At 49.4% G+C, this 11,824-nt stretch overlaps 5 protein-coding genes across 5 annotated transcripts; 2 read left to right on the top strand and 3 right to left on the bottom strand.

Annotated features, from left to right (window-relative positions):
* Positions 1-237: 237 nt before the first annotated feature.
* N7455_001790 (uncharacterized protein) lies at positions 238-1,725 on the top strand (the record flags this gene model as incomplete). The annotated part of the gene is made up of 1 exon (XM_040952039.2): positions 238-1,725. One exon carries the CDS (start codon positions 238-240, stop codon positions 1,723-1,725), a length of 1,488 nt encoding a protein of 495 aa, XP_040818392.2.
* Positions 1,726-2,080: 355 nt separating this feature from the next.
* Positions 2,081-4,385, top strand: N7455_001789 (uncharacterized protein; the record flags this gene model as incomplete). The annotated part of the gene is made up of 4 exons (XM_065604161.1): positions 2,081-2,732; positions 2,816-3,159; positions 3,219-3,504; positions 3,559-4,385. 4 exons carry the CDS (start codon positions 2,081-2,083, stop codon positions 4,383-4,385), a joined length of 2,109 nt encoding a protein of 702 aa, XP_065462652.1.
* A 577-nt stretch (positions 4,386-4,962) lies between these two features.
* On the bottom strand, positions 4,963-6,431 carry N7455_001788 (putative endo-arabinanase; the record flags this gene model as incomplete). Its single annotated transcript, XM_040951503.2, has 4 exons — positions 4,963-5,025; positions 5,165-5,193; positions 5,253-5,431; positions 5,482-6,431. 4 exons carry the CDS (start codon positions 6,429-6,431, stop codon positions 4,963-4,965), a joined length of 1,221 nt encoding a protein of 406 aa, XP_040818549.2.
* Positions 6,432-7,212: 781 nt separating this feature from the next.
* N7455_001787 (PX and BAR domain-containing protein) lies at positions 7,213-9,616 on the bottom strand. Its single transcript, XM_040951009.2, has 6 exons — positions 9,355-9,616; positions 9,020-9,288; positions 8,703-8,969; positions 7,589-8,647; positions 7,417-7,530; positions 7,213-7,363 (listed from the first exon to the last, which is right to left on the bottom strand). The coding sequence occupies exons 1-6, from the start codon at positions 9,446-9,448 to the stop codon at positions 7,268-7,270; spliced, it is 1,899 nt and encodes a 632-aa protein (XP_040817550.1). The 5' UTR covers positions 9,449-9,616; the 3' UTR covers positions 7,213-7,267.
* A 540-nt stretch (positions 9,617-10,156) lies between these two features.
* Positions 10,157-11,152, bottom strand: N7455_001786 (uncharacterized protein; the record flags this gene model as incomplete). The annotated part of the gene is made up of 1 exon (XM_040951966.2): positions 10,157-11,152. The coding sequence occupies one exon, from the start codon at positions 11,150-11,152 to the stop codon at positions 10,157-10,159; it is 996 nt and encodes a 331-aa protein (XP_040817798.2).
* Between the last annotated feature and the right edge of the window lie 672 nt (positions 11,153-11,824).

Genomic DNA, 11,824 nt, shown 5'->3' with positions numbered 1-11,824 from the left:
CCTCTTTCCTCTTTTGTCTCTCTCCTCACCTTCCTTGATATCGATATCCTATTCAACACCTTGAATCAATCCTCACCTTCATTATCTTTACTCTCTTCACTCTCCTCAGTCTCTTGCACTCTACGCTATTCTAACAATTTTTGACGTACACAACCCAAATCTTCCACAGCATTTACTCCAGCTGCACGCACTCTAAACCCGTCACTTTGAGCCACTCTTCCACTATTGCATTACGCCATGCAGGACAATGTCCTAGTCGGGGTTCTGCTGGCGATAGCGTTGGTAACCCCAGCCTTCGCGTGGTTGTTCTACCTTTGGCATCGATCACATGTGGCCAGAATGCATCAAGAAGGCCAAATCCTCAACAGAAGAAACCGAGATCGCGCCCAAGCCAACTATGAGCCCGCGAACGGAGCCCGAGGCCCTATATTTGGACCATACTTTACCCCTAGCGGGTGGGTTCGCCCAAAGGCCAGAGGATTATCCCATGACCTGCGTCCGCCACAGTATGTTCACCCCCGGCAGCCCACGTTTACCGGCAACCCGAATTCTGACCAACATTTCCAAGGACCCAACCAAGTGAGCACCCATAGTCCTCCTCACACGGCGAACCAGCAGCCGAACCCATTATCCAAACGGCAGCAAAGAAAACAACGGGCGCTGCAAAACAAACAAAAGCAGCAACAGGAAAGAGAGCAGCAGCAAAGTCAGAATGACCAACGGGGCAAGCAGAGCCGAAACCAGCGCAAACAGAAAAACAAGAATCAAGGCCAGAACCACCAGAAATCCCCCACTGCCCACTCTCCCAAGGCCCAAGAGCGCCAGGACGAGCAGTACGATCCGTGGAAAAACACAGAAGGACAAAATGACCGAACTAGCAACCATGGTGGAAGTGGTTGGGGAAAGGAGGAAACCCCACAGGACAATCAAGACAATACTGGTCAGAACGACAAAAACAGCGACTGGGGCAACAATTTCCACAAAGACCAAGGAGAGCAGAGAAATAGTGCATCGGGTTCCCCACAACGAGGCTCACGGGAAAATCACAATAGCCCACAGGAAAGGGGCTCTCGATGGGACAACAATTTCAACAACGAGCAAGGAGAGCGGAGAAATAGTGCATCAGGTTCCCCAAGGCGAGGCTCACGAGAAAATCACAATAACCCACGGGAAAGGAGCTCTCGATGGGACAACTGCCGCCCTACGTCTCCAGATCGAGCGTCAGGAAACGACGCGGAGTTCCTTCGTGGTGGTTGGGGTCAGAGTAACGATGGTGCACAGCGAAACAGCCATTCACGGAGTAACCATTCCAACGAAGACAACAAGCGCTCCGATGGATGGGGAGACGATAATACGAAAATTTACCATAAGGAAAATAAACGTACTCGCCATGCGTCTCCAGAGCGAATGTCAAGAGGCCGATCAAGTCCGAACCGTGACTGGGAACAAAATGACCATGGGAAATGGGGCAACGGCCACAACAGCCGCAACAGGTCCAGGTCTAACTCTTGGGGACATGCAGAAAAACGCCGTGGCGGTGGTAGTCCAACCTGGAGTCAAGATAGAAATGTGCACCGGGACAAAAAGAAGAAAGAGCGCTGGCAGATTGAATTAGAGGAGAATGAGAAGATGCGTCGTGGTCGAAGCCGCTCGCGCGAACGCTCGGATGCAGGATGGGATAATCGCAGCAAGGGTTCTGGCTGGAAAGAGACACAGAAATGGTGAAGTGAAATTGTTTTTGGATTGAAGATGGGGGGGTTTTCCAGGGATTATGGATTTGCGTTCATCCACACATGATACATATGCAGTCGATGATTATTTTATGGCCTGTGTTTTACCCCGAACAATCTATACCTTAGAGATTTAGAGATTCCTATGTATTTTGATCCTTCAAGCAGATAAAATAGAAATATAACCATGACTAGACCAATGAAATCGAATCAAAGGTGTCTCAAGTCAACAAAGAGAACCACTTAGGGCTACCGACCCAAGATCAAAACAAAGAATCTCGTCTTTATATTTCTGACACCGTCCACTCCCTTTCCATTAGACTTGCTGTTCTATATATCTTACATCTTCAATGGAGTTCAACACAGACCCCAACTTTGACATAAACGATTTCATACATGATCCTCTTCTTTTCACAGAGGAAGGCATTGACAGGTATTGTCCTGGTGGGTTTCACCCAGTCAGTATCGGGGATCAATTCCACGATGGCCGGTACACAGTGCACCATAAGCTGGGCTTTGGTGAATCTGCGACAGTATGGCTTGCAACAGATAACAAGTATGGTGTTCCTTCTCCTCAAAAATACTACACAGCGACTAACATCCTCATCCCAAGCAATCCGTGGCTTATGGCTGGATGGGTCGCTTTGAAGATATTGGCCGCACACATCAAGGAGCCGAAGGAAATTCGAAATCTTCAATATTTGAGCGATAAATTGGAAGATGAGCCGAGACACGGTATTGTTCATTTGCTCAACAACTTTGTCATCGAAGGTCCGAATGGGACACATCATTGCTTAGTGCTTGGAGGTATTGGTCCCTCCTTCGAATTTATTGAACAATCTTATATCGACTTCAACAAGTACCATCATTTTCTCGAATTTGGCAATACTGAGTTCGGCAACCCCGATTATCTCAAACTGGAAGATTATTCCATGAATTCGGTTTCTCATCGGCTTTTGACTGCTGTGCAACACATGCACGGATTGGGATTGTGTCATGGAGGTGAATTTCCTGCTTTCCGAGAATCGTTTTTAACTCCAAATGGAGATTTCAGCTTTGTTGACGTATGGCTTACATCTCATTAGGTATCAATGGTGCAAATATTATCTTCACTGGCACCATGCCATTCTTTGTCAGTAGAAAGGAGTTAGACGAGATTCTCGGATCGCTACAGGTGGTTTCACTGGAGCGCTGTGATGGGATGCCCCTGGGTAAAGGACTTCCAAAGCAGATAGTCCAAAGTGCTAAATGGCCAGACTTTGTCGTTGACTTTGGTACCGAGAGTTTCTGTGTCATTGGCTTTGGACAGAGTTTCCTCCGTGGAGAAGAGCCTGATAGCCTCGAGCAACCAGTCCATCTTCGGTGTCCAGAGACAATCATGGGAGAGAAGCTTGACTATCGTCTGGATCTATGGCATACGGGGTGTTTTGTAGGTGTTCATCGATGCCCGTGGTCAAAAGTGAACGTCTACTAAACTATGCGTGACAGATCTATCAAATCGCAACGCTAACGACCCTATCCCCCGGCCCGCTTGACAATTACAAATACATAAAGAGCATGATTGGGTTTGTGGAAGACTTACCAGTCGAATGGGAGTCAAGGCTGGAGGAGTTGCGATTTATTTCTGAACAAAATTCTGCACTGGGAAAAGGCCCAACGGCAGCTACAGAGATAGGTGAAACAGAAGCTCTAGGTCCAGCAGTTGTTGTAGCATCAGCTAAAGAGGGCTCAGGAGCGGAGGAATCCTCGACCAAAGACGGCACATCAAGCAAAGGTCGGCATATTAGCCGTACTCCACAGTGAAAAACACTTTTAACATTGCCCGTAGTACCATGCCTAAAGGACATGGCAGCCAATGATGATAGGCGGTCTCACTTTCTAAAACTACTTCAAGGGCTGCTTCTATTTCGACCATCTGATCGCTTGGCACTCCATGCGGTGCCAGCGGAGTTAAGGCCAATGCTATCTGGGTGGTTATTTGACTTTCCCCTATTGCTTGATGCAGCAGAGAGCGAACAAGAGCTCGATGAGCAAACACGTCCTGCGATATATAAGATTCTTGAGGTCCCTGAACAACCACAACCTGAGGATCCGGAAGGTGCTTTAGACTTGCCGGGAAATCATGAACAGCAGCTGCCGGCACAAGATGAGACAAAAAATCTACCTAATCGATATGACGACCAACCGCAAGGCCTATCGGACCTATCTCAGAGTACTCAGCAGGCACAACCAGGGGCCCCGACAGGGACATCTGAGCCGCTTGTCAATCGTGAACCGCAGCAGCCACAAATGTCGGAAGTTTGTGAAAGCACCGAGACCTCCCAGTCAGAGGCGCACATAGGGATATTGGACATGTATCATCGTATTGAGTATCAGCTAACCTCGCCTCGAATCCCTACGAATCTTGAACAAGATCAGCCGGAGGTATTGGACGTGGCACCAGATGTACCCGACAACCAGGGAGAACAGCAGCCGGAGGTGTCAGATATTCCCGAAAGTTCCAAGCGGTCAGAGCTAGAGACCACGGAGGATGCAGCAGCGTCCTCGGAAAGCAGTCAACAACAAGAGCCTGGAAGTCGGAAAAGACTCCGTTCACGTCTAGAAGGGTTGTTGAATCATGGATGGATGCCATGGAAGAGGCGCCGGAACTCTTAAGGGGTCTTGCGTGGCAAGATAATAAACACTTTATGATGAGATGGAAACAGGACCTGTTGGCCGATGAGTATGGGCTGGAGTATGAGTTTTATTTTTTCCGCATGTCTTCTGGTCTAAGATTGGAATAGTTTGCTTCGACTTTGATAAATATGATCGAATCCAGTGAGGTTATGTTCGCTTTCGCAGAACCATATGTATTGGCAAGCTAAATTACAATTCACACACATAACCAAGTAGATATACCAAGAGCAAAGAGTTGTATATCCCAAGACCTGAACGCCACGAAATGCAGACGAACTTTGAACAGAACAGGCAATGTGTATAAGCAATGGAGTCGCGAGAGGGATGAAAACAGGTCTATCAACGCAAAAGAGATGACGATGCGACTGCTTCAAGTATGTCGACAAGCAAGAACGCGAAATGTGCAGAATTCGAGATCCATTCTCGAAAGGAAAGGGATGAGATGAACGCGGATGCAAAATGCAGCAGGGCTTGGTCGAGACCATCTATAGTGGACGGGGAAGCGGAAAGTCGGGGATAGATGGAGAAATGCATGACGTGCGGATATGAGATCAACTCAGGCCTGAGCGGTAGGCCATCCGTCAACATATTTGAGAGGATTAAATCCAAGGAAGGCATCCTGTGGATACATGTGTTAGATCAGATCTTCATGACGTTCGTGGGTATGGTGCAAGGGATAACAAAGGAGGATCGACAGGGGTGCATGAACCACGACAATTGTGGTCCACAACCCTGCCAATAGTTTAGTGTGAGCTCACCTGGAATGCAATGCCAACGGTCGTGTTCACTGTGATGAGGTCAGTACGGAGTTCGAAAATGGTACTTGGGTTTAGGGGGTAAACGCACGGTAATGGTAATAGAGCACATCAGTATCGCCATCACGGATCACAGCTTGCCCGCCTGGGGCATAGGTCTCTCCGTTCGAGCCGTAGACAAGTTCGCCGCCGCCTTCGACGAGATCTTTACCGGACTTGTCTGTGAATGGCCCACGGGGGCTTTGAGAACGTCCAACGCGGATAGAATATCTGATGTATGTTAGTATGAAGCAACAAATCATTTGATCATCAAGACTTACTCTTGACCAGCGGGCGGCAGGTTGTCTTCCTTCAGATTACAGCAGAATCCATGGCTAAACCAGAGATAGTACCATCCATCATTGTAGGAGATGAAAGCACCCTCAATGGGATGGGGACCGCTCGGGTCACCGCAGATGTTGTTGGCCAAGCGATTCGGCAAGCCGAGGGATTCCGGCTCCCATGCCAGCTGACACTCATCGGGTTCGGTGGTGCTGACTGGAGAGAGGAGGTCCTTGCTCAGCGGAATTTGGAAGATTCCATTCCAGTAGCTTCCAAATGTCAAATAAGCATTTCCATCGGGAGTGACCAATGTGCTAGGGTCAATGGCATTTGACTTGGTGTAGGGATAGATGTCCGAACCATTGCCTGTGCCCGTCTCAATAACAGCGCCGTGATCAACCCAATTGCCGGGACCAGGAGAGTTCGAGGTGGCCACGCCAATAGCACTGTCGCGACAACCAGCCTTACTAACACTGTAATAGCAATAGTATGTGCCGTCGACGGTGATAACGGTCGGGGCCCATGGTACGGCACGGTCACCCTTCGGGATCACGCTCTTGGCATCCAGCACACTGCCGGCACGCGTCCAGGGGCCGGCCATACTAGGCGCAGTGTCGATGAAGATGTGTTCGCCGACATGATAAAGATAATATTCATCACCCACACGAAGAATGGTAGGATCATGTGTATGTTGCTGTGTCTGACGAGGAGGAGGAAAGCGGCTTACAGCCTGATCATGTCCAAGATCTTGTAGTTTCTGACCATTTTGAAAGTTCTGGTCTCTTTTGATACTCAGACCAAGAGCGACGGAGAAGAAACATAGTAAGGCGAGGAAGGAAAGCATCTTAACCCAGCGTCGAGGGAATTTCCAAAAAGATCGATGTCGAAATTCATCGCGACTGCCAGACGGCGACATCGACCGTGATAAGTGACCGGCCCTGACGATCATCTTGATGGATCCAGGCACTCATCGTTTTCGGTCGACGCACGGCGTGCCACCCTGGTTGGGCGCAGTTGGTGATGATGGACACAGAGGGGTTCAAGGAACTGCGACAAGGTCCACTTGGTTACTCAATAGAGGGCCCACAACTGGACATGCCTGCAGGGTTTTCGGAATGCCTAGAGAACAAGTTGTTGTCTGTAAGAGAGATGCAGATAGTTTGGCCTTGGCGTGATGGAAGCGGAACGATTGGAAGGATTCGTGGCACAAAAGATGGATCACTGTTAAACACAACTACATATCAGGCACTATCAGCCAATGTCAGCCAATATCTGCCAATATTGGGCTCCAAGATAGTTGCACACCGTAACTTTGTGTACATAAGTTAGTGAACTTAACGATGCAAGGGATATCTGTAGTTTTTGAAATCGATCAGTTGCAGTGTCGATCGTACTTTTCACGTCACGGGAAGTGATGGATCAATATGTTGGGAATGTGCGATTTACATTTCAAACATATCACTTCTACAGGGTTGATGAAAACAGATAATAAGCACATTGAAGGAGCTAGCCATTTTGTCGTCTTTGGGAGGCCTTTTCAACAGTATGACCCTGTATGTAGGGTTGCAGGTACGAAGGCACAGGTAAGACAAACCCATGTCTCTCCAGGGTTACTACTTTGTATACAGAATGGCCTAGACTCAGACACTTGGATATACCAGATTTTCATTTCCAGCGAGTTCCAGAGTAGTAACAAATTTAAAAAAGAAGAAGTAAAAGTAAAAGATATCCGCCGAACGCCAGCGCCGAGCTCCGTCATGCCGAAGATGAAGTATGGCCTGCCTTCTATCGAGCCACAATCTTGTCCACCTCATCTTTGGCTTCGGTCCATGTCTCCAGGTTCTTCCGAGCCCAGTCCAAGTGGCAACGAGCATATGCGACCTAGAAACGTATGTTTAGTGTTGGGCTTAAATCATGTAGGGGGCAATCCATACCATGTATCGTCGAAGGTCGGCTTCTTTGTCCTTCTGGAAGCGCTTGAGATCATTCAGCACACCCGCGCTCGCATCCTTGACATCCTTTTCGGACACTTCCAACGCTTGCTCCAACTAAAATGAGGGATTAGTTTAGCAACCATCGTTAAACTCTACTCCATTGTTCACATACCTGAATCAAACTTTCTTTCGTCTTGCCGATCTGGTCCCGACGGGTTCGCTCGGGATCTACATCCGCAAACCCGTGGATAGCATGACTGATGCGACCGAAGATTTTGTTCGCGACAAAGGTCCCGCTGGATGACTTCCGATGAGCGGGGGAGCCTGGTACTGACGGGTCAGATCTCTTGAGTCCTCCGGTCTGTGACCCAGGCACAGAGCTCATGGAATCGTCGTGAGTAGATGGGAATCCCGAGTCAGCTGACATGGCGGGACCGTTGCCCCCTTCGCTGCTGATGGCGGATGAGGTTGACTGAGAACGAGGCTTCGTCCCTCCAGAATGAGGGCCGGTGCGGTTGAGATACTGCTCGATGCGCTTGGCTTCGAGTTCACTGCGCTCAAGGGAGTCTAGTAGGGTCTTTTTCTTCGACAACTCATCGCGAGTCATTTCTTGTTGTACCCGCTTGAGCACTCTGTATCGTAGAACTCCGCGAACCACACTAGCAAACTGGGCGCTCTCCCGCATAGGTTCCGCAAAACTTGCGCTCAGAGCCGAGGATAGTTCTTCGGTTTCGATATAAGAAGTATCCGCGGCCTGGCCGATCCTCTCAATGGCGGCAGCCACTGTTGGTGACTGCTCTGAGAGAGAGAATCCGTTGTAACGCGCTCCCAGCTCCATCAAGTCGGCTGAGAGCCCAGACAAATGTGAGAGAGTTCGTCGATTAACCTTCTCAATGTTTCCCTGCAAAAGTAGTTCTAGCTCCCGCGTAGACGCTTCAAAATTAATAAAGTAAGGATCCAGTTCTTGCTCGCTAAGCTTGCGTGACTCAGGAGGGAATCGCCCGAGAACCTCAGGTCCTGGGAACGAGGGCGGCTCTGGCTCAGTCGGCGACGTGGGCGATGCCGCGGTTGCGCCAGCTGTGGTAGGCCCCCCGCTGGGCTTGAGCTTTGCGGATGTAGACGGAATCGGGAGCCAGCCATGGGCTGGTGTGGGGTTTGCGGGGTCAAGAGGTGGTGCTTTGAGATTATTCTTTGGGACCGATGCTGCAGGATGGGAGCTCAAAACCTCGCTCTGAACAAACGTTAGTTAATAACCCCATAACCAGAAACATCCAGTTCAAACTCACCCAGCTAACGTTGGGATCAAGGAATCTCCACCACACTCCATCCTCGCGGATCTCCTTCATACGCCTGCAGCGGTTGAGGAACACACTAAGCATGCGCTTTCGGAGATCGATAATGGCCATATCATCTTTGGCCCTGGTGGGTTTGGCTGCATAATCCGCCATGCTATGCTTCTCGGGAATCGGCGGAACGACCAAAGTGGGATGCAAATTGACGAGGGTCTGTCGCAGTGATGCAAACTCGGAATATCGACGGCGCACTTCCAGGTCCTATCAACACTCAGCATTGTACAGTCCTCCGTCGGGCACCATTCTCATACCGCAGTCCGAATTGTGTATACAATAAAGCCCCCGCCACCCTCATGGTTTTTCCCAGCGTCCGTGATCAAGATTGGCATCTCGGGGTTTTCATAAAGAAGCTGCTCAATCCGGCTGTCATAGACGCTCTTCCGAGGGTATTGTTCACTGGCGGCACCATACTCGGCCTCATCTTCGGGGTCGCTGAGGTCGTCGGTATGCGTGATGTAATCGGGAGGCTCGCTGCTGGAGTCGCGGCTAGATGGAGGGGTTGAATCATGTTCGTAGAGAGCTAGTTACTGTGAGATACTGTTCCAAAGGCAGAAGCGTTAGGGTAGGAACCAAGCGGAGATCTTACGGGGAGAGAGTGCGGCTGAATGTAGGGAGTCAGATAGGCCAGACTGATGTTGGTTAAAGGCCCCGTAGGGATTGTTATCTTCGTCGTTCCACATTATGAAGGTATGAAGGCTTGATAAGGCCGACTAATACCGGAAACCGAGTTGGAGAAGCGGTGCCTGGGGATCTGCGGGGGGGAAGTCGTGGTGTGGCTGGTGCAAGGCGGTGTTGGCGATTACGTCATGAAAGAGGCTTGGGCTTCGATATTCATGGATAGAGTATGGCCAAGAAGCTGTGAAGAAAGGACAACTGAGGAAACCTGCGAAACGAGCTGATAGATGCTTTTTGTCTTAGAACATTTCGAATGGTTGTGATGGTTCCAACTTGAACCCCAGGTTTCCCGCGATCGCAACGTCACCGAACGATGATCTAAGACCGGTCGATGTCCACGGGTATACATCGAGGTAACCTTAGTCCACCACATTAAGTTATTTTATCATATGGAGCAAGTCAAGCTTGATATATCCACAAAACAAAACAGGTTACTCTACATAACAGGGACTTGAAAATCAACTTCATTTGAGAGTAATCCGTTAATAAACAGGTGATGCATGCCGAAGGTTGCATGTATGACAAAAAGGCTCAAAGCAAAGAGCCTCGGATGCAAACATTTGCAAAGTCCTAGAACTCATAACCGATTCCCGTATCTCAAGGCTTCAGATATTGTTCCACCGTGTCCTGAACAAGAATCAAAGTTCACAAAGCTTTCCCCTGACTTGAAATGACCGTCATATCGCATACTTCAATGCCTCTGCACCTGTGTCTCACTTCCGATCGGCACTCCGAAGGCCTGCAGCATCGCGTGCATTTTGTTTTACCCGCTCTGCATTACGCATAGCCGAAAAAGCCGGGTCCATCCCACTAAAGGAGCTCTGAGCACGTCGTAGAGTTGGAACGGGCGGCAGAGCTGGAGACTGAGGAGATTGCGGAACAGAGAGCGAGAAAATTCGACGAATGGGCTCGTCAGAGAAGGAATTAGGAGATCCATCTCTCGCACTGTGAGGACCACTGAGGGAAAATGCACGGTTTACGCGATTGGGGCGCAGCTCCAGATGGCTGGGCAGATTGATGTTGGCTCGGTTTTGGCGGCGTTGACGCAGGTTGAGAGGGAACTCGTTGTGAACGGAGCCACTGGCGGAAGTGAGAGCGACAGATTCAAGCTCGTCTGTCTGGAGGTGACGTTCAACTTGTTGGTCCGAACTGTCGCTGCTAGGTCCTGGAACGAAGCTGGGAGCAGTGGTGCGAGCGAGACCGGGTCCAGTGTGATCATTTGAAGAGGATGAGTTGCGACGAGAGTGTCGAGCTGAAAGATGGGTAGAGTGTAGACTGGGGCCGAGATCAAGAACGCTGATCTCACTTTCGCTCAAGACTGCAGCACGGGGGCGTATCAAGGATCGCGTCGAGGATCGTGAGTTTGGGACCGTGGGACCGGGTTCTCCAATGGAACTCAAGTCTTCGGTTGAGATGGGGGTCGCGCGTTGAGTAGCCATCTCTCTTTCTGGACTAGAATTGGATTTCGTGGACTCCACTAACTTGAGACGCAAGGTCTCGAGCCTTAGAAGCTCGAGTTGGTCGCCAGTGTTTTGGAAAACCAGGTGTCTATCAGCGTGCTCGGAGTTGATCCTGTCAATCATCGACCTGGCATCGGGTGGGCTGACATCGATAAAATCAGGACACAGGCTAGATATCTGGGGATTGAGTTGGCGTGGGTTATGACTGAAGAGTCCCCGACGTTTCGGAGAAGGTGTGGTGCGTTTCATCTTGAAATGAGTGCGTGGATGTATGGATATTCGGCGAGGGAATGGAGGTGAGCGTGGTAATTAGGGAGCCAGTTGAGCAGAGGTGATTATTAGCACGCACCCAGCCCTAATATGGAAGGAACTCTGCAGGTTAGCACTTTCCTCGCGCGGCCCCGTGTCACAGAATATCATATTCTCTACGATATTTCCATATAAACATCATACACATCATCTGTTTATATTATGCTTCCGATATGGAGTCAATAAAGGAAGTTCCCCAGTCCAGACTAGGTGACTTTGGATACAACGTATTTTGATAGGGGAGTCAATATAGGACATTTATAAATATGGGTATTTGACAGGATTTAATCCAAGATGATGCTACATAATGATGCTATGGGTGCTTGTTAATCTTTCATTTGGCTGCACAAGCCCTCCTGTACGACCTATAGTATTTCACACCATGGGGATGTTAGGCTGGAAGATTACAGCAAGGGTTGGATAAGTTATAGGCGAGTCTTGATATCGCCTAATACCACCTGAAACACTGTTTGTGAAGCAAGTCGTGACAACCTGGAAACAACTATGTCTACAGTTATGGCTCTTGGAGCAGTCTCTAGGTAAACTGGACGGATATAGATGGACAAGGATCAGAGAACAAAGAACAAATCCGCGTAGCTACATAGCTACATG

This window comes from Penicillium solitum (assembly GCF_028829755.1).
Source record: "Penicillium solitum strain IBT 25940 chromosome Unknown utg000001l_segment0_segment0, whole genome shotgun sequence".
NCBI classification, from domain to species: domain Eukaryota; kingdom Fungi; phylum Ascomycota; class Eurotiomycetes; order Eurotiales; family Aspergillaceae; genus Penicillium; species Penicillium solitum.
The sequence above is the reverse complement of the archived record's forward strand: the minus strand, read 5'-3'. Positions and strand labels throughout refer to the sequence as shown.

Excerpts from the sequence above, each read along its gene's own strand:
- N7455_001787 (XM_040951009.2), bottom strand. The coding sequence starts at position 9,448 with ATGTGGAACGACGAAGATAACAATCCCTACGGGGCCTTTAACCAACAT. Across the intron at positions 8,970-9,019 it reads TATACACAATTCGGACTGCG|GACCTGGAAGTGCGCCGTCG; the intron begins GTATGAGAATGG and ends GAGTGTTGATAG. Across the intron at positions 7,364-7,416 it reads CCGACCTTCGACGATACATG|GTCGCATATGCTCGTTGCCA; the intron begins GTATGGATTGCC and ends ATACGTTTCTAG.